General features: G+C 41.1%; 2 protein-coding genes across 2 annotated transcripts; both read right to left on the reverse strand.

Annotated features, from left to right (window-relative positions):
• Nucleotides 1–6229: 6229 nt before the first annotated feature.
• Nucleotides 6230–7773, reverse strand: LOC143134624 (growth arrest and DNA damage-inducible protein GADD45 beta-like). The gene is made up of 4 exons (XM_076295174.1): nucleotides 7597–7773; nucleotides 7387–7488; nucleotides 7058–7280; nucleotides 6230–6933 (listed from the first exon to the last, which is right to left on the reverse strand). The coding sequence occupies exons 1-4, from the start codon at nucleotides 7638–7640 to the stop codon at nucleotides 6829–6831; spliced, it is 474 nt and encodes a 157-aa protein (XP_076151289.1). The 5' UTR covers nucleotides 7641–7773; the 3' UTR covers nucleotides 6230–6828.
• A 6337-nt stretch (nucleotides 7774–14110) lies between these two features.
• On the reverse strand, nucleotides 14111–15043 carry LOC143135320 (growth arrest and DNA damage-inducible protein GADD45 beta-like). Its single transcript, XM_076296020.1, has 4 exons — nucleotides 14920–15043; nucleotides 14710–14811; nucleotides 14381–14603; nucleotides 14111–14256 (listed from the first exon to the last, which is right to left on the reverse strand). The coding sequence occupies exons 1-4, from the start codon at nucleotides 14961–14963 to the stop codon at nucleotides 14152–14154; spliced, it is 474 nt and encodes a 157-aa protein (XP_076152135.1). The 5' UTR covers nucleotides 14964–15043; the 3' UTR covers nucleotides 14111–14151.
• Between the last annotated feature and the right edge of the window lie 5583 nt (nucleotides 15044–20626).

The following is a 20626-nucleotide window of genomic DNA, read 5'->3' on the forward strand; positions in this document are numbered from 1 at the left end:
CTGAATGCATATGGCATGGCCAGGTGAGATGTATACTAACTAAATTGGACATACATAATGGTTATCTATGTGATCTCATCTGTCTTCACAACTCTGAATGATATGCTAGTGTGTACATGCCTGCGTTTGTTCAGTGTACTGACCCTTGAGCCCTGTGTTAAACTACTTTGTTTAACGTGATAACTGGAAAGCATAAGCTGCAGGAAGAGAATCGTTTTCTTGGCATCTTGTCTGATCTGACCTGACCCTGCACCAGCCAAAGGACTTGCAAAGTCGGACATTTGGAGTGTGCCGGTGAACAAGGCTGCCAGTGACCCCTGACCCCCCGGGGCCGTGGCCACACAAAGGCAGAGGAAGTGCACAGCCCGGCCTGGTAATCTGGGGATTGAGCACCGGGGTGGACCTGCCCCTGCAGCAGTGGACGAGCCGAGCGGAGTTTATCTTCAGCAGTTTGGACAACCGGGCCCTCACTTCCCCTTGTTTATGGAGTCATGTGGACATGCCTGCTGCCTGTCTCTCTCTCTCTCTCTCTCTCTCTCTCTCTCTCTCTCTCTCTCTCTCTCTCTGTCTCTTTCGTTCTTCCTTTTTCAGACAGCCTGCATTTCTACTAACAACACTGCCCACATGTTTCAAATCTGTGCAGTGACCTGACTGAGGGCTCAGAATAGGTTTCACTGCTAAGTCCTGCTAGTAAACGAAAGAAGAACACATCAGTTGTCCTTGCAAGATGCTGACCTCACTGCACAAACTGATAACATGGCCTTGAACATAATGCTTATCAGCCTTAGTAGGAATGTGTTCAATGGCCCTTCCCTATAATAAAATTGTGCACAATACAGACACAGTTATAAGACAGTCACACATTCTAAGGGTTTATTTGAAATGTGCTTTGCACAAAGACATGTCTGTTTTGCATAAGAACATGTAAATAAATGCATCAGATGAATTCAATGTTCTTGCAAAAATGCTTAACAGTATGTTGAAATACACATGTATGATTTATTATGGTACATTTATTAAAGCTGTTCCTTAGTTGTCTCAAATTTCATTTTGTTTTAGACTGATTGATTTTGGAGGAAACACAAGGCAGACCTCCCATGCTTTAGTGGTTTGAAATGTATCCTCTGCGTCTCCATGATATTTATGACTTTTGCCATATCAGTTGCTATTTCACTCATGTCTTTTCACTCACGTCAAAAGGTCACAACATGGATCATCTTTTGACCCATTCTACAACTTCAACTGGACAGCACTGTTGTACACATACTAATGACAGTGAATTGAGAAACAGAATGAGAAGGAATGCAAAAGCAGACATGCACCACTGAAACAATGCATGTGCCCAAATCCCTCCCCCTCCCTGTCTCCTGATTCATTGCTGCAGGGCTACTGAGGCGGTTTAGTTTCTGTGGGCCTCCCTGCCAGATTAAGGCTTTGGCCGTGATGAACACATGCCTGACTGAGTGGAGTCCTGTCGTGTGCCGGGCCATGGCTAAACAATCCGTCACGGTGGGGAGGGTGTGTGTGAGCTTTTTCTCGTCACCTTTGCTCACCATTAACCTCTCCCTTCTCGTCTCCTCTTCTCCTCCCTCCCGCTTTCCTCTTCTCACTAACTCTTACCTTCTCCATTACACACAACACACCAACGACACCTTCCAGAAATGGTTCTTCTTTTTTTCTTCTTTTTCTTCTTCAGAAAGATACCCATCTCTTCTAACACCCCACAATATCTTCTGTGACAGGCTTCCTGAAATTGCCTCATTTGATCTTATTATGTGCAAAAATCTCATAGAAATGCACTGCATGTGAACGTGAGGCGTGATTGCTGTGGACATAGCTGTGCTTCCTGCTCTGGGCAACAATATGGTCATAACAGGCTGTATGCTCAGGAGAGGCTAATCAGATACACCTCTCAGGAACAAGCACACAGGATGGCGTATACACAACACAGCCCTCACAAATCAACAGGCCATTTAAAAGAAAGAAGTCATAAACGGCACCAATAGGGCTCAACAATAAACCATGCTTATTTGGTTTGAATGTAAGAATGAATGTAATGTGTGTCAATGTAATGTGTTTGAATGTCACGTGTAATAAGCTTGGATTTGGCCAGTAATTACTCTTGAACATGGTACAGTGCAAATGCACACCTAATTCTCAAAGAATAATTGCACACACATTTTATTGCATTTTAGTGTGATGTTCTGGAAGTAATTTTATATAGTGTCATGGCCTATGCTCAGATGAAGTAAATGACGGTCATTTGTGTGACATTACTTATCAGACAAGTAGGTCTCGTCTTCTCTTTCCATGTCCCCTGACTGTTTTGAAACCTCTGAATTTATTGGTCTATCATAAATCTGCCGTCATAACAGGAAGCCTTCTGTTGAGGCAACAGGAAACGTGGGCAGAAAAGATGACATGCTTCGGCCTTCTTTCCTTTAAACACCTGCTTCAACATGGAGTCCTGTTACGTCAAGAGCGACAGATACTGTAGAGGAGAAACAGGTAGAGAGGTGACGGTGAAATTCCGTGTTTGCCTAGAGTGCGACATGAATTTCTCCACACCCTTTTACACACGTGGGAGTAGTTCAAAGGACGCACAGGGAAATCATCCAACTCGTCAAGGACTGAAGGTGTGGGCCACGCTCCAAAACAGTGTTTGACAGCAAGATGCATTATGCTGTGATTTTCTGGCAGATTAAACCAATAACCTGACACCTGACTCTATTTTTTAACTCACTGATGTGGAAAACTCAGGGAACTCCCTGTAACTCAGCTCGAGTCATGACGGATGATGACTAGACTCTAGGACGTCACAAACCCAACAGCTCTACAGCTATTTATGTTATAGTAGATGTGGTGTGTTGTGGAAAAAATGATTTTGCTTATGAATACCCTCGATCAACTTATCTCACCTTTGTGTTCACATAGGTCATATGATGGGGAAGCCTCTTTCCACATTCCTCAGGCATTGAAATCACCACCATTCATCTGGCTATAATAAGTAATGTGTAGCCATAAAGCCTGGTTTCCTGTGTCCTGTATCTCACATCAGCACAAAGCCTTTAGAATTCTAACCCCACAAGTTACAAGGTGGCAGGTCAAGCAGGAAGCCACACAAGACTCCCATAATTACATCCACAAACTCAGACAAGACATGTGTATCAGAAGGCTAGCAGAACTTTAATGGCCCCATCTAAGATCTAAGATTAGTTCACTTGTCTACCTTCAGAGCAGATAGTCCTGAGGACACAAACAACTTTTGCCCTCTGAACATCTGGACAGATGATGTATACAGTGAGGTGTCCAAAATGTGAAGAGGGGAGAGGTTGGAGAAGGTGGATCTGTGTGCTGATTTGTCTTGGCCCACTCCATTTGTCTGCCTGTCTTTCAGTCTGTCTGTGTCTCTGTCTGAATATAGTCAGAGACAGTGTGATGCATGCAGAGTTAGGGATGTCTGGAAAGCAGGGAATAACCAGGAAAACCCAGGGAGTTTCAGGAAGGCTGAGAGTTGTGCTCAGTTATAAAGGGATATACCAAGGCCCTTTTGCACCACAAAAAATATCATGTGTAGACCAAAAGTCAAAAATAAAATGCCCTTCCCACACAAAAATCTCCGGTCCCTTTTTTAGTCCTGCTAAAATACTACATGAAACTGCAAACACAAAAAGCACTGTGACAAATATAACCCCACAGTACCTAAAAATAGGCATCCATTCAGACTATTCATAGTAGCAGTGGCAGTTACCTCAATTGAGGCTTCGTCGTTGCAAAGGGTTGAGCCGCCGCTGCCATGGAAATAAAAGCCTTCTGTTCCTGTTTTTCTTCTATTTTTTCCCTGTGCTTTGACGTCAGCCCGCTCCCAAAGCACGCAGCTCCTCTCTGCTGCCGCCCATGGATACGCACCAGGCTTAAGTAATGTCTGCCTGCAGAGGCTCCTGGCTGAACACGCAGATTGTGCTTAACAGAGAGAAATCAGGGCAGATTGCATCTCTCCTGTTAGGCCTGGGCACCTGTGAAGCGCTGCCTTTGTCCTTTTGTTTCTTTGACTTTAAACAATGTTAGAATTTTTTTTTTGTCTTGTTCTTCTTTTGCAATTGGTGTGACGATTGCACAATATTTCCTATAGATAGTTACCTGACATCTGGAAAGGCACCTCCAACACGTCAATGTTCTTCCACTTTCTACCTCATAGTTTGATAGAATGTAAGTCTTTGCACTGGTCTTGAAATCATCAATTGAACGAAGGAAAATGTTAGAAAGATGACATGGCAAATGCTCATGAACAAATATTAATGTCTGAAACAGACACAATGTGCCAAAATGAATTAATTTGATGTCTCTCCTCAGTAGTACAAACATGCAATCAACAATCTACATGAAACTTGCCAAGAGCTGCTATCAATAGCTGTTGTTGCTAGATTATATGAAGACAATTGTAAAAGATCTAGAAGGGGCACATTTTGCAGGTCACATGTGTGAGCGGCTCACATTCAGGTCGTGGTTTGTAACTCGTGGCGCCAGTCACAGGAACAAAGCTGCAGCGGGCCCCCTTCACCTTCTCCATCTCCCAGACAGCAGGCTCCGGGTTCCCCTCCTTTGCACATCTCTCACTCCAGTGCGGCCCTGAGCCTCACTGGTGTGGTCACAGGGTCAAACCAGGTGACCCCTCCTGGTGTGTCTGTCTTAGCAAGCAGGGATCACAAGCAGACCAAAAACAGAGCGATGGCTGCAGGGAGAAATTAATGGAGTTTGGTAACTGTTCTTGCTGCCTGAAAATTCAATTATCACAGCAAAACAATCTCCTTGAAGAGCCTTGAGTGTATAATCAGTTGTGTTTCTTTGCAACATTATTCTCGGTTATATTCCTGTGCTTGACTGTGCTGGAAGGTATGCTGCATTCTTGTGTAAAAAAATGAATGGATAAAAAAGATCACAAAGAAACAACAGAAATGGATAGAGGACATTGTAGGAACTGTGAGCAGCTTGTCCAGTGGGCTACTCTGTGTTGGTTGAGTAATGGGTGGTGACTTACAGATGAATGACTCTCTGTCTGCCTGTGGTTAGCCAGAGCTCTTCTGAGCTATTTTGTACCAAATCCATGTGCTGCTGCTACAGCTGATGATGAACAAAACAATACCGCATGCGCAAGTGGGAGCAAGTAAACAAACCCATGCAGACGATGTCAACAAGCACTTTTCAAACGGATGGCCAGGCAGTCTGAATGCACACCAAAAGAAAACAATGTCTTGTAGTGCTACACGGGTAATACTGTGTCTAATACTGTCATATTAAAATTATGTAAGACAAGCATGACGAAGTTGCATGGTAATGAGTTCATTGTTGTACCATGTGTTATGCCCAGACCAGAGCCAAACTATTCTTAATGGTATTACTGTCCCTGGCCTTTTGTTGGGACTCACATGAGGTGCTTTCTTGCTGTTATGTTGGACCTGGGAAATTCCCGAAACAGCAACATCACAGATCACATGAACAATAGTCAGGAGGTCTTTGTCTATGTTAGAATGTTAGATTCCAAAAATAGACCCTTAATGACTATTTCTGTCATGGTGTGTTGTCCAGGGAGCCCAGATTGCCGCAGACAAAAGGCCCATTGCAGGGTCCCTAGTGAAATGTCTTAAACTTTGAAAATACTACTGATTACTTTAAGCTGTTGAAAAGCCATCAATATGTTTGTATAGAATACTTCATCTTGAGGTTCAGAAGAAAGTCTCTCATACAAATGAGAGCTAGGTTCTAAGTCCTAAGTTGTTTCAGAGTGAACCTGCTTGTCGGTGTTAAACTAACCACTTAAAGCAACACAATGTAGTTCTTCTACCTTACAATAATGGCTTAAAATGGCTTTTTGATGCTACACTTACTTACAATACAGAGAATGGGTTATCTGACATTGCCAACGTGCACCCGCAAGACCGCAAGATATGGTATTGCACTATTTACATTGTTGATTTGGGTAGGAATAGGACCCTTTTTTAACAAGTTGGATACCCTCTTGTGTAAAGTCTAGGTACCCAGGGGATATGAGTATATAGGTACTAAGGACGGTACAGTGAATAACATATATGGATGATAAGGATAGTATGTTGTTATGTCCCAATCTAAATCCTGCTTTGTATAACCACCTCCAACACCCTTGGAGCACACCCATTGATGCATGCACACAAACTCTTGCTCTCACACACATACATTGAACAACAAGCAGTAGTTTCTTTTACAGGGTTTATTTTCAGATAAACTTGACATCAGATAATAAATAACCAAATATATTAGTATTTTCTTGCAGAACAACTTATGGAAATGCATAAATAATTTCATTTTACAAACCACACATTATTGCAATTCAATATGCTAGTGCTGACTCAACAGCACAGTAAAGTTTCTATGTTTTTTTTATATACCATACCCCCCTCCATTTTGACCTTTGACTGAAAAAGTTACATTTCCAGCCATAACTTTTCTACTCCTCACATTGAGTAAAGTGCACAGCTGCACCATTAGGTCATTCCCGTTATTCCAACTGTCCTGTCACGTATACTCCAGGAAGCATTGACCTTCACCTGCTTCTGGGTGCATCACGGATGCTAGTTCCATAGCGTTACGCGAATAGTCCCTCAGCACTTCTAGGAACGCGAATGTCCCATCATCGCTGATCAGCCGTGCGCCCTCGGAGTACCGAAGACCACCCGCGTCCGGAGAGGCTTCCAATAGGATCGAGAATAATCCTGTTACTGGTGACTGTCCTCATATTCAGTGAATGACAACATCATTCTGAAACTTGACAACTTCTTGAGAAAAGTCTGTCTTTCAGCGCTCTCGCAGGGCCAGGGAGGGCACCCACTGGTTGTTGCAGCGGCTTTCCTTACAGTAGCGCCCCACTTCGTTGAGTTTCAGGTGGTCAGCATGGGGATTCTGAAAGAGCATAAACAGTTATTCAGTTATCGTCGTGTCGTGGACTACTTGAATGCTGCAGACAAGCTATAGCCTACAACTTATGATCAAAAGAGAACCGAGAGAAGGAGGTTTCGATACTCACAGTGACAAGTATGCAGTGAAGGTCCTTTGATTCATTGGCGTTGCTGTCTGTGAGGGTTTCTCCCAAGATTTGCGCAAGACGCTTCATGCCAGAGACGCGCAGGATGTTAATGTCGAAGTCGCAACAGAAGGCTTGGATGAGCGTAAAGTGGATCTGCAGTGCAACATCATTTTCGTCTTCCTCGTCTGTGGCAAGTATGCACAACACCACATTGTCCGGATCCCTGCAAAATGTCAAACATAATTAGTCCACACATCTCCAACAGTAATGAATAAGATGGTGTGAGTCACATAGATTGCGCTCAAATAGGCGATGTATAATATACTTACACATTCATTAACTTTGCAGATTCGTAGACACCAACTGTGAGACAGTTTTGACGTTGAGCTGCCACCAGCAGTTCCTCCAGCGCTTGACTTACAGTGTCCATCCTTCAACAAAACGATTCCAAGTTAGAATATGTAGGTAACATAAATTACAGATACCCTATGACTGACCATAACCAGAAACTAAAAACTAAAGCGATGCATGCTACTTACTTTCTGTCAGTAGTGTTGCATCCAGACACCTCTTCGAAAGTCATAGTGATTTGATTTCTAAATTCCAAAAGCAGATTGTCCCCAAGTAAATCCAATAGGCGTACTGCACAGAACAGACAGCTGGGTAATCCGTTAAAATCCTCGCGAAACAGTCTCGCTCAATATCAAGGCAGTGCATCCAGGGCTTGTCTGACGGCTGAGTCAACACTGCAAGTTCTTATAGTTCTCCATGTGGGCGTGGATGAAACTACAGTCGAAACCTCTAATTGGTCGAGAGCTTTCAAACGAGACTACTGCGATTCAGCGTTGATTGCCATTGATCTTGTTCACGGAACGCGCGCATTGAAGTGCATAACGACCTGCATTATTATGCTACCTTTCCCTCTTGCAGGATTAAGAACAAAACCTTTACTAAATTAAATCTTAAATGCAGATTGTTAGTCTTTGTTCTTTCTTGATTGTTCGCCCTGCAAGTTTCACTAAGATTTTTGCCTGACATTTAATGGAAATAAATCGTTGGCCTTTAAGCTATCATTACGAGAAAGTGCACTATTTTTAAATTAAACGAACTCTACTTGTAAGCTGGAGACACAGGTTGCATGCGTCACGTTTTCATAACATAATGTTTTGTAGTTCGCAACAAATCTTTATCGCCATCTAGTGGGTTATTCTACATAAACCTAGATGCGCTGCACGGTGTATTACCAATAAGGGGATGCAGCCTACATTTAAATAGAATTTAATCAATAAAATAAACATAATGAACTACGGTTGTGTTGTTTTAGTGACATTATAATGCATTTATTCTTCATTATAAATGCTTGTAGTATTAAGATTTCGTCACCATGGACTTCCTATCAGTAGCTCAAAAACTCCCTCTTGTGGTCAATTTTCTGGGACAATTCATGAGATCGCCTAGGCCTAGTTGCTGAATGCGTCATCACCTAGTCTTGCATACATGCCCGCACAGTCTATGTATGTACATGACCGGAGAACTGCCTGAAAATGACCGTTAGCAGATGGATTATAAAAATATAGAATATCGTATGTTTTTTTCATTGTGAAGGCCAGTGTCAGTAGCCTAGCCTGTCAAAGGCAGATCGATAATAATTTTGATTTGTCCATATCAATGAGCTGTAGTCTATAGGCTACTTGTTATCTGCATTTTTAAAATGTGTATGCCTATACTGTGAAACATAGCTTATTTGCACAGCTACTGTGAAACTAAAGTAACATTTGATGAGATGTTTTTTTAATTAAAAACTCACTTAAAGGAACACATTAGCAAAACAATAGGTTATAATGATAGGCCTATCAAAGGCAAAAAAAATCATCATTAGACTACTTATAGGCTTATTGCATTAGACCAACATAGAACTGCCTACACCCGTCCCTGACCAAAATATTTTTTAACTTTTAACTTCCTTGTAATCTTCATCAATCCTTAAAGAACAATTAGACACCAGGGAGTGGAGGCATGTCAAAGCATTAAGCCCATTAAGCCTGATGATGCATAATATTATCACCATGGTTAAATTCTCTGTTTTCAAAATTTACTCGATTATGGGGGAGAAGTTAGCGCTGGCCTTTAAAAAATATATATATTTTCCCTGTGCTTTGACATCAGCCCGCTCCCAAAGCACGCAGCTCCTCTCTGCTGCCGCCCATGGATACGCACCAGGCTTAAGTAATGTCTGCCTGCAGAGGCTCCTGGCTAAACACGCAGATTGTGCTTAACAGAGAAATCAGGGCAGATTGCATCTCTCCCGTTAGGCCTGGGCACCTGTGAAGCGCTGCCTTTGTCCTTTTGTTTCTTTGTTTCTTTGACTTTAAACAATGTTAGAATTTTTTTTTTGTCTTGTTCTTCTTTTGCAAGTGGTGTGACGATTGCACAATATTTCCTATAGATAGTTATCTGACATCTGGAAAGGCACATCCAACGCGTCAATGTTCTTCCACTTTCTACCTCATAGTTTGATAGAATGTAAGTCATTTCACTGGTCTTGAAATCATCAATTGAACGAAGGAAAATGTTAGAAAGATGACATGTCAAATGCTCATGAACAAATATTAATGTCTGAAACCAGTGTTGTAATGTAACGGAGTACAAATACTTCGTTACTGTACTTAAGTAGAAATTTCACGTATCTGTACTTTACTTCGCTATTTAAATTTATGTCAACTTCCACTTTTACTCCACTACATTTCCTAGATAAAATGTATACTTTTACTCCGTTATATTTCCACTAAGCATCTTCGTTACTCGTTGCTAAAACATAAAATTAGAAAAAATGTGTGCGACTGCAATAAGGGAGGTTTGGCGAATCACTGCTCCTAGATTGCATTACGCATGCTCCGCACGCTGCGCGCTCTATTTCAGCTCTTGTTTGTTGCTAGAGGATGACCGCCTTGACCGCCATGGAAGCACGATCACCTACTGGAGGACCTCCCGTTATTATAGACGACCACCCCGACAATAGTGGTGAACTCTGTGAACAGGGTAGTGGTGAATATAACGTCATACACCCGTGGCCGTATTTGCAAGAAATGTTTCTGTACATCGGCTACCTGCCCTAGCGGCCTGTGAAAGGCTATTTATCCATAGCATCGCAGGAGTTGTCTTCAGTCCAAGAAGAGTAAGACTGAATCAGGCCTGGGGTGGGTAATCGGGAGAATTTTCTTAAAGTAGGACACGTTCCGCATTCTGTGCATGACACCAATGCAATGCCTCTGCATGGGTTGTAGCCGTGAGGGAGTTCTCCCCTCCCAAAAAGAGTTGGTTGGGTCCATAGAGCCCGTCTTTTCCAAAAAGTTTTCTCAGATACGGATAGCCAAGCCGGCCCTACAGTAGACACAAGCGTCAGGAAGGATGGAGGGTAGAAAGAGGCCAGGAGAGACTGAGCAGCAGATCAACCAGTCGACCACTGAAAATGATGAGCCCGAAATTAGTGATGAGGAGGCCATGACTACAGGGACAAGTAGAGAGGATAAATTAAAGTTATTTAATGTAAGAAAGAGCAATTACCCTACATGATAAACCTATGCCTTGTTTGCTCAGAAGAGGGTGTAGTAAAGGAGTAGGCTAAATCACCAAACAACAATATAGCCTACCCATGCAAAAAACATGTAGCCTAAACATTAGTTCAATATGCCTCTTTGTGGAAGCATGGGATAGGCTACATTTCAAAGGCTTTCTTTCTTTCTTTCTTTCTTTCTTTCTTTCTTTCTGTTTTGGTAACTTGTGGAATAGTGGAATATTTTTTGTTAACTTCTCAGTTGAAGTGAATTATTATATAACCTTTACACATTTGTTGAACCATGGTACTAATAAAAACTACAGGATATATATAGTAAGAGCTGAAATGTTGCTTAATTTATCCAATTTCCACCACTATGGTCGGTCTTGGGCCTGAAACTCACGGGCACTGAATTCTGGCAACTTTGAAAACCAGCTTCTTTTGAAGATGAACAGACACCTTTTCAGTTTCAACTAATGACTGGCATATTAGTAGCTGCTGGACATAGGTGGCCTGTGTGTGTGTGTGTGAGTGACGGTGACCTGGGGAGTAAGCCCTAGAAATGCTCATGCCACATGACCAAAATGTTCTCCCTACAAGCAGGTCTTTTTTTTTTTTGTGAAAGAAATAAGTTATTTATTTTTCATTTCAGAGAATTGTGCCTAAAAAATCCTAGAAAAGAATGTGATTTGATTTGATGAGTGAGATTAAGAAGATATGGGAACCCTGAATATGCTTTATGCTTTACTATTAGAAAGCCAAAATAAAGTTTACAATAAAAGTTCAAAATAAAACCGTTTGCTTTTTACTTTTTACTTTTACTTCAAATACTTAAGTACATTAAATATCAGAAAATTACTTTTGATACTTAAGTACAGTATATATCAGATACTTTAAGACTTTTACTTAAGTAATATTCTAAAAGGCAACTTTCACTTCTACCAAAGTCTTTTTCTAGTACGATACTTGTACTTTTACTCAAGTATTGCTTTCTTGTACTTTATACAACACTGTCTGAAACAGACACAATGTGCCAAAATGAATGAATTTGATGTCTCTCCTATAGTACAAACATGCAATCAACAATCTACATGAAACTTGCCAAGAGCTGCTATCAATAGCTGTTGTTGCTAGATTATATGAAGACAATTGTAAAAGATCTAGAAGGGGCACATTTTGCAGGTCACATGTGTCAGCGGCTCACATTCAGGTCGTGGTTTGTAACTCGTGGCGCCAGTCACAGGAACAAAGCTGCAGCGGGCCCCCTTCACCATCTCCATCTCCCAGACAGCAGGCTCCGGGTTCCCCTCCTTTGCACATCTCTCACTCCAGTGCGGCCCTGAGCCTCACTGGTGCGGTCACAGGGTCAAACCAGGTGACCCCTCCTGGTGTGTCTGTCTTAGCAAGCAGGGATCACAAGCAGACCAAAAACAGAGCGATGGCTGCAGGGAGAAATTAATGGAGTTTGGTAACTGTTCTTGCTGCCTGAAAATTCAATTATCACAGCAAAACAATCTCCTTGAAGAGCCTTGAGTGTATAATCAGTTGTGTTTCTTTGCAACATTATTCTCGGTTATATTCCTGTGCTTGACTGTGCTGGAAGGTATGCTGCATTCTTGTGTAAAAAAATGAATGGATAAAAAAGATCACAAAGAAACAACAGAAATGGATAGAGGACATTGTAGGAACTGTGAGCAGCTTGTCCAGTGGGCTACTCTGTGTTGGTTGAGTAATGGGTGGTGACTTACAGATGAATCCCTCTCTGTCTGCCTGTGGTTAGCCAGAGCTCTTCTGAGCTATTTTGTACCAAATCCATGTGCTGCTGCTACAGCTGATGATGAACAAAACAATACCGCATGCGCAAGTGGGAGCAAGTAAACAAACCCATGCAGACGATGTCAACAAGCACTTTTCAAACGGATGGCCAGGCAGTCTGAATGCACACCAAAAGAAAACAATGTCTTGTAGTGCTACACGGGTAATACTGTGTCTAATACTGTCATATTAAAATTATGTAAGACAAGCATGACGAAGTTGCATGGTAATGAGTTCATTGTTGTACCATGTGTTATGCCCAGACCAGAGCCAAACTATTCTTAATGGTATTACTGTCCCTGGCCTTTTGTTGGGACTCACATGAGGTGCTTTCTTGCTGTTTTGTTGGACCTGGGAAATTCCCGAAACAGCAACATCACAGATCACATGAACAATAGTCAGGAGGTCTTTGTCTATGTTAGAATGTTAGATTCCAAAAATAGACCCTTAATGACTATTTCTGTCATGGTGTGTTGTCCAGGGAGCCCAGATTGCCGCAGACAAAAGGCCCATTGCAGGGTCCCTAGTGAAATGTCTTAAACTTTGAAAATACTACTGATTACTTTAAGCTGTTGAAAAGCCATCAATATGTTTGTATAGAATACTTCATCTTGAGGTTCAGAAGAAAGTTTCTCATACAAATGAGAGCTAGGTTCTAAGTCCTAAGTTGTTTCAGAGTGAACCTGCTTGTCGGTGTTAAACTAACCACTTAAAGCAACACAATGTAGTTCTTCTACCTTACAATAATGGCTTAAAATGGCTTTTTGATGCTACACTTACTTACATTACAGAGAATGGGTTATCTGACATTGCCAACGTGCACCCGCAAGACCGCAAGATATGGTATTGCACTATTTACATTGTTGATTTGGGTAGGAATAGGACCCTTTTTTAACAAGTTGGATACCCTCTTGTGTAAAGTCTAGGTACCCAGGGGATATGAGTATATAGGTACTAAGGACGGTACAGTGAATAACATATATGGATGATAAGGATAGTATGTTGTTATGTGCCAATCTAAATCCTGCTTTGTAGAACCACCTCCAACACCCTTGGAGCACACCCATTGATGCATGCACACAAACTCTTGCCCTCACACACATACATTGAACAACAAGCAGTAGTTTCTTTTACAGGGTTTATTTTCAGATAAACTTGACATCAGATAATAAATAACCAAATATATTAGTATTTTCTTGCAGAACAACTTATGGAAATGCATAAATAATTTCATTTTACAAACCACACATTATTGCAATTCAATATGCTAGTGCTGACTCAACAGCACAGTAAAGTTTCTATGTTTTTTTTAAATACCATACCCCCCTCCATTTTGACCTTTGACTGAAAAAGTTACATTTCCAGCCATAACTTTTCTACTCCTCACATCGAGTAAAGTGCACAGCTGCACCATTAGGTCATTCCCGTTATTCCAACTGTCCTGTCAAGTATACTCCAGGAAGCATTGACCTTCACCTGCTTCTGGGTGCATCACGGATGCTAGTTCCATAGCGTTACGCGAATAGTCCCTCAGCACTTCTAGGAACGCGAATGTCCCATCATCGCTGATCAGCCGTGCGCCCTCGGAGTACCGAAGACCACCTACGTCCGGAGAGGCTTCCAATAGGAGCGAGAATAATCCTGTTACTGGTGACTGTCCTCATATTCAGTGAATGACAACATAATTCTGAAACTTGACAACTTCTTGAGAAAAGTCTGTCTTTCAGCGCTCTCGCAGGGCCAGGGAGGGCACCCACTGGTTGTTGCAGCGGCTTTCCTTACAGTAGCGCCCCACTTCGTTGAGTTTCAGGTGGTCAGCATGGGGATTCTGAAAGAGCATAAACAGTTATTCAGTTATCGTCGTGTCGTGGACTACTTGAATGCTGCAGACAAGCTATAGCCTACAACTTATGATCAAAAGAGAACCGAGAGAAGGAGGTTTCGATACTCACAGTGACAAGTATGCAATGAAGGTCCTTTGATTCATTGGCGTTGCTGTCTGTGAGGGTTTCTCCCAAGATTTGCGCAAGACGCTTCATGCCAGAGACGCGCAGGATGTTAATGTCGAAGTCGCAACAGAAGGCTTGGATGAGCGTAAAGTGGATCTGCAGTGCAACATCATTTTCGTCTTCCTCGTCTGTGGCAAGTATGCACAACACCACATTGTCCGGATCCCTGCAAAATGTCAAACATAATTAGTCCACACATCTCCAACAGTAATGAATAAGATGGTGTGAGTCACATAGATTGCGCTCAAATAGGCGATGTATAATATACTTACACATTCATTAACTTTGCAGATTCGTAGACACCAACTGTGAGACAGTTTTGACGTTGAGCTGCCACCAGCAGTTCCTCCAGCGCTTGACTTACAGTGTCCACCCTTCAACAAAACGATTCCAAGTTAGAATATGTAGGTAACATAAATTACAGATACCCTATGACTGATCATAACCAGAAACTAAAAACTAAAGCGATGCATGCTACTTACTTTCTGTCAGTAGTGTTGCATCCAGACACCTCTTCGAAAGTCATAGTGATTTGATTTCTAAATTCCAAAAGCAGAGTGTCCCCAAGTAAATCCAATAGGCGTACTGCACAGAACAGACAGCTGGGTAATCTGTTAAAATCCTCGCGAAACAGTCTCGCTCAATATCAGTGCATCCAGGGCTTGTCTGACGGCTGAGTCAACACTGCAAGTTCTTATAGTTCTCCATGTGGGCGTGGATGAAACTACAGTCGAAACCTCTAATTGGTCGAGAGCTTTCAAACGAGACTACTGCGATTCAGCGTTGATTGCCATTGATCTTGTTCACGGAACGCGCGCATTGAAGTGCATAACGACCTGCATTATTATGCTACCTTTCCCTCTTGCAGGATTAAGAACAAAACCTTTACTAAGTTAAATCTTAAATGCAGATTGTCTTTGTTCTTTCTTGATTGTTCGCCCTGCAAGTTTCACTGAGATTTTTGCCTGATATTTAATGGAAATAAATCGTTGGCCTTTAAACTATCATTACGAGAAAGTGCACTATTTTTAAATTAAACGAACTCTACTTGTAAGCTGGAGACACAGGTTGCATGCGTCACGTTTTCATAACATAATGTTTTGTAGTTCGCAACAAATCTTTATCGCCATCTAGTGGGTTATTCTACATAAACGTAGCTGAGCTGTAGTCTATAGGCTACTTGTTATCTGCATTTTTAAAATGTGTATGCCTATACTGTGAAACATAGCTTATTTGCACAGCTACTGTGAAACTAAAGTAACATTTGATGAGATGTTTTTTTTAATTAAAAACTCACTTAAAGGAACACATTAGCAAAACAATAGGTTATAATGATAGGCCTATCAAAGGCAAAAAAAAATCATCATTAGACTACTTATAGGCTTATTGCATTAGACCAACATAGAACTGCCTACACCCGTCCCTGACCAAAACTATTTTTAACTTTTAACTTCCTTGTAATCGTCATCAATCCTTAAAGAACAATTAGACACCAGGGAGTGGAGGCATGTCAAAGCATTAAGCCCATTAAGCCTGATGATGCATAATATTATCACCATGGTTAAATTCTCTGTTTTCAAAGTTTACTCGATTATGGGGGAGAAGTTAGCGCTGGCCTTTAAAAAATATATATATTTAATACTGAGTAAATATTATGTTAAGTCTAGAATAGAATAGAGAAAAGTAACACCACGTGATGGATGTGTTAGTAGGGTTGGGTATCGTTTGGGTTTTATCCGATACCGGTGCTAAATCGATACTTTTAAAACGGTGCCGGTTCCGAAACGGTGCCTGAACCGGTACTTTGTTTTTAAAATGTTTTAAATTAAAATGGTCTAAAGCATGAATTGCTTTTTTATTTATTGATAAGACAAATTTGAACATGAAATTGAACTGTTATTTTCAATTTACTATCAATATCTCATTGCTCCTACGAATAATACATTTAAACTTAAAACAGCTTGCCATGCATGCACACACAATGGTGAGCTCTGCTTTCAAGTTTACCCAGTGTAGGCGGTTGGTGAGCTCTGCTTTCAAGTTTACCCAGTGTAGGCGGTTTGCAATGTATGTTAAAACCGCTTGCCATAAAACTGCCAGGTCATGGACAACGGCATTTGCAAGCAAGCTAATCTAACAGGGACTCTATTTTCCAGTTAATTCTGTGTGTTCCCAAATGCTTCAAGAAATGTCATGTCTTAACCCATAACACGCAGTAGTTTTGAACATGTTAGGCTACATGTCGGTGTTGAAGTGTTTAGATTCCCAGCGCTAGCCTAGTAGGCATTTTAAAAGCAACTATGGCTATGCGCTAACACCAGTCAGCTGAGTTTAATTAGCGATAACGTAGCCTACGGAGATGGTTTCGTAGCCTCTTTGACAGCTCAGTGACATCAGGTATGTAACCTACATATTTATGTTTTTGCCAGCTAACTTTTAACATGATCTTCATATTCATTGTGATGCTATATGGGCCTCATGCACATGAAAGATTAATATCATGCCATTATGTTGTTTAACACCGTGAAATAAAGTTTTCACCTTACAACTTTGCTGATAACATTTCAAATAAATGTCAGTTAGCACATTAGCAAGGATATTGTGTAATGTATAGGCTAGCCTACTGTTGATGTTGTTTCATAGCCTTTTGCTTGTGTGTAGTTAGGCCCACTGCTAGATTTTGACAGGAGCTCGCGATATCGCTTTAAAGTAAGCTACTTGGGCTCACGCAAGCTGTCAAACACTGTCCACTCGCCTATGTGGTGCACCCCTCTGGTTTATACATCCAGTGTTTATCATATGTTAGCTAACTGTATCTGGATATGTTGCTATCAGAGCAAGAAGTTAGAGATGGCGCATGACATGCAGTGATGCCTTGTATAAAAAAAAAATATTAAAAAACGCTATTTAAGCACCAAAATGAGGCACCGAAATCCACGTTGTTATTCGATGCAGTTACTACCGTTTGTGTCGGCACCGCGGTGCCATATTAGGACCGTGTTTCGGTGCCCAACCCTAGTTAGGAGAACTGAACAGACAATCATGTGCAAACATATCTTCTCATATTGTTGGTGCAAATTACCTAATAAAATCCTAATAATCTGTAGCTGTTACTGTCAACACACTTTACTCCCTGATTATGTCCAAGATCTCATAAGAAACAGGAAGCATTGAATTGTGCCTTTGATGTTGCAAATTGTGTCTTTAATTCTGTTAAATAATTGAACTTTGAAACTTTTTATGTAAATAGTAGCCTACCCTAAATACATTGGAAAATAGCTTATGAAAATGTTTGTCTAGCAATCTGCTTGTGTTTAGACATTCCTTACTAAAATAATAGAGTTTTAGTAAGAGTTTTTCAAATGTCAAAACTGCTGTTTTTTAAGTGTCAAAGTAGCTATGATGGTTGAATTCATTGTCGTTCATATGCAGAAATGTAATATTTTGGACATGATGAACTTGTATGTTCGACGTTTGAGTTTTTCAAAAACAACCGATCGGCCGATAGTCATTTTTAACAAACACAATGTAAAAATGTTCTCCCATAACAAGGTTCTAATCAAGATGGGGCATTATGTATTTGAATAGGCCTAACTATCGAGTTTCCTAATGAAAGGTTCTTCATCAGTAATTCGTTTTGTTGTATAGAATAGAAAGAGGTATTTGTTCTGTACATTGCCACAAACTACATTGTGAGCAGTTTATGCTTAATGAATGCAAGCAAAACATTTTACAAATACAGTATGAGTTAAGTACAAGTATATATACTCTTTTGATCCCGTGAGGGAAATTTGGTCTCTGCATTTATCCCAATCCGTGAATTAGTGAAACACACTCAGCACACAGTGAACACAACAGTGAGGTGAAGCTACAACAGCGGCGCTTGGGGAGCAATGAGGGGTTAGGTGCCTTGCTCAAGGGCACTTCAGGGTCATTCCGTGTGAAATCACCCAATTTCAGCGCAATTTGGCAGGTGACCCTCTCCAAAAAAATCACAGGTGTTTGTAGACCAAATCCATGCATAGATCTTAAAGAGTATATCTGTATAACTAATCGTTGCAAAACTACAGCCCTTTGAAACTTCAAGTCATTTTAAGCATTGTGGTGAACAATCCTTTTTGTTCAACTTCCAACATTATTGGCTCTTTTGGTATTTCACACACATTAGTGAAACTATGTGAATAGAACTACATTTTCCTGTTGAATTAAAAAATCCAATCGGATCAGACGTATACTTGTATACTTTCCCCTCTGCAAAGCTCTGAAAATGGCTATAAATTCATAATGTGAAAAGACATCATCACCTTTGAGGGCTTCTCGTTCAAAAAGTATGTGACACAAATTAATCAGATTTTTTTTCCTACACATATATGTATTATAAGGTCCTGTCCATGCATTAACTTTGGTTGTTATCATTTTCATATTTTCAGAGCATTTTTTTAAAATTGGGCTTGATTTTCAAAAAGCCTGTTTTCATCTTCTCATTTCACCACGTGGACAGTTAACAGGATTTTTTTTAATTTTACCATATATCATTCTGTATGTGAGGATCATCTGCCCAAAATTTGGGCTTGTTGCTGAGTTTCTTCATTGAGATAAGATTTTTTTTAAATATTGTCTATAAATCCACTGAATTTGTACTGGATCTGCAGTACCACTTTGCACCACATGTGGTGCTCTTTTAATACAATGGAAGTCAATGTAAGAGTAAGAGAGTCACTTGTTTGCTGCACATATCCAATCTAATCACACAGTTTATGGTTCATAGTTGAATTGGTCCAAATAATTATTGCAACATGAACAACATACTACTCATACATACATCTTATTTAGAGAAAATAAACTGTTCAAGTAAATTATACACACATAAGACTGACTGGTCATCATACATGCAGCAAGAGGATTTAGCATAATTTCCATCTTTGTAATGAGTTTTCTACACCAGCTTCAACCTATCAGTGCCTGTTACGCTATTCAGGGCAGGTTGAACAGTGTTTGCGCTGCTGCGCTACTTTGTTGCGTTACTCCTGCTGTTCCTTGTGTCCCCCTACAGGCCATCTTGCGTCCCGCCAAGCGCTGATTGTGGGTTGGGCAACATCTATAAGGACGCCCTGTTTGACGCCTGGGCGCGCTCTCTGACATTCGCTTCCCGTCCGATCCCGTCGGCAGACGCAGGGCAGCTTCGTGGTGCCTCGCTGGCACGTCACGTTCTTTGTTTAGCTTTTTGTGTAGATTTAGTTATTTTGTTGTCCAAGCACGTTCCCCATATGGGATTGATCTTTGTTGTCTTTAGTTAATTCATATTTAGAGCAGGTGGTATTCGGTGATGGGGTTTCACGTTATTTAGTTTAGGTTTAGTTCAGCACAGCAATAAGCGGACCCGGAAGACTCACAACAACACCATGTCTTTTGTTTCTGGTCGGGAGTCAGGCAAGATCTATATTTCCCCGCAGATATGTGTGGTCAGGGTTTCCTTTCTATTCTGTTTTAGTTGCTTTAGTACCACCATGCTCAGTTTATGTCAAACCACAATCCTTTATTAAATTAAGTTGTTATACACCGTCACCGCTTCTCTATGGCCTTTGTATGTTATGTTGCACCATTTCATATAATTTGATGGGCTCGTAACATATAAATGGGGGCTCGCTTAGCCGGGTTTTGAACCATATTTGTGGCCTAATTTGTTGGCTTTTCTAAATAAGTCCGATTTTCCCTTTGTGAAATTTTTTTTCCGTGGTGGTCGCACTGCGCGCTGTTGGTGCGCATCAGCTTGTCGTGATCGCCCTTTGTCTTGTGCCGTAGATTTTCGGTGACTTGTTTTTCTAGTGCATTTTTCGTCTTTTTGCCCGTTTAGAGAATTTTGTGTGTTACCCGCAATGTTTGATTTAGACGCGTTTATTCTCGCTCCTACACAGGAGATTTTGTTAACTGTAACGCGTGATGACCTTGTTAGAGTCGCTGGCCACTATAAACTTGAGGTGAGTGGTAGCCCTTCCAAGGCTGAGCTTCAGGATAAGCTTATTGAAGAATTGCGAGAACTGGGAGTGTTTGAAAAAGTATCTCCTGAAATATCTACGTCGCCTGGTAAAAACTCTCCTACTGACCCTTCACCTTCACCTAGTAAAGCTGCACTGGAATTAAAACGTTTACAGTTAAGAGAAAAGGAAATTGAATGGGAACGCGAAAAAA

The sequence above is a fragment of the Alosa pseudoharengus genome, unplaced genomic scaffold, assembly GCF_046254945.1.
Source record: "Alosa pseudoharengus isolate Yale_2024_CS ecotype anadromous, Long Island Sound unplaced genomic scaffold, YU_APseudo_1.1 YU_APseudo_1.1_scf_2, whole genome shotgun sequence".
In the NCBI taxonomy this organism is placed as follows: Eukaryota; Metazoa; Chordata; class Actinopteri; order Clupeiformes; family Clupeidae; genus Alosa; species Alosa pseudoharengus.

Excerpts from the sequence above, each read along its gene's own strand:
- LOC143134624 (XM_076295174.1), bottom strand. The coding sequence starts at position 7,640 with ATGACTTTCGAAGAGGTGTCTGGATGCAACACTACTGACAGAAA. Across the intron at positions 7,489-7,596 it reads TGCAACACTACTGACAGAAA|GATGGACACTGTAAGTCAAG; the intron begins GTAAGTAGCATG and ends GTTTTGTTGAAG. Across the intron at positions 7,281-7,386 it reads TCTGCAAAGTTAATGAATGT|GGATCCGGACAATGTGGTGT; the intron begins GTAAGTATATTA and ends GACATTTTGCAG.
- LOC143135320 (XM_076296020.1), bottom strand. The coding sequence starts at position 14,963 with ATGACTTTCGAAGAGGTGTCTGGATGCAACACTACTGACAGAAA. Across the intron at positions 14,812-14,919 it reads TGCAACACTACTGACAGAAA|GGTGGACACTGTAAGTCAAG; the intron begins GTAAGTAGCATG and ends GTTTTGTTGAAG. Across the intron at positions 14,604-14,709 it reads TCTGCAAAGTTAATGAATGT|GGATCCGGACAATGTGGTGT; the intron begins GTAAGTATATTA and ends GACATTTTGCAG.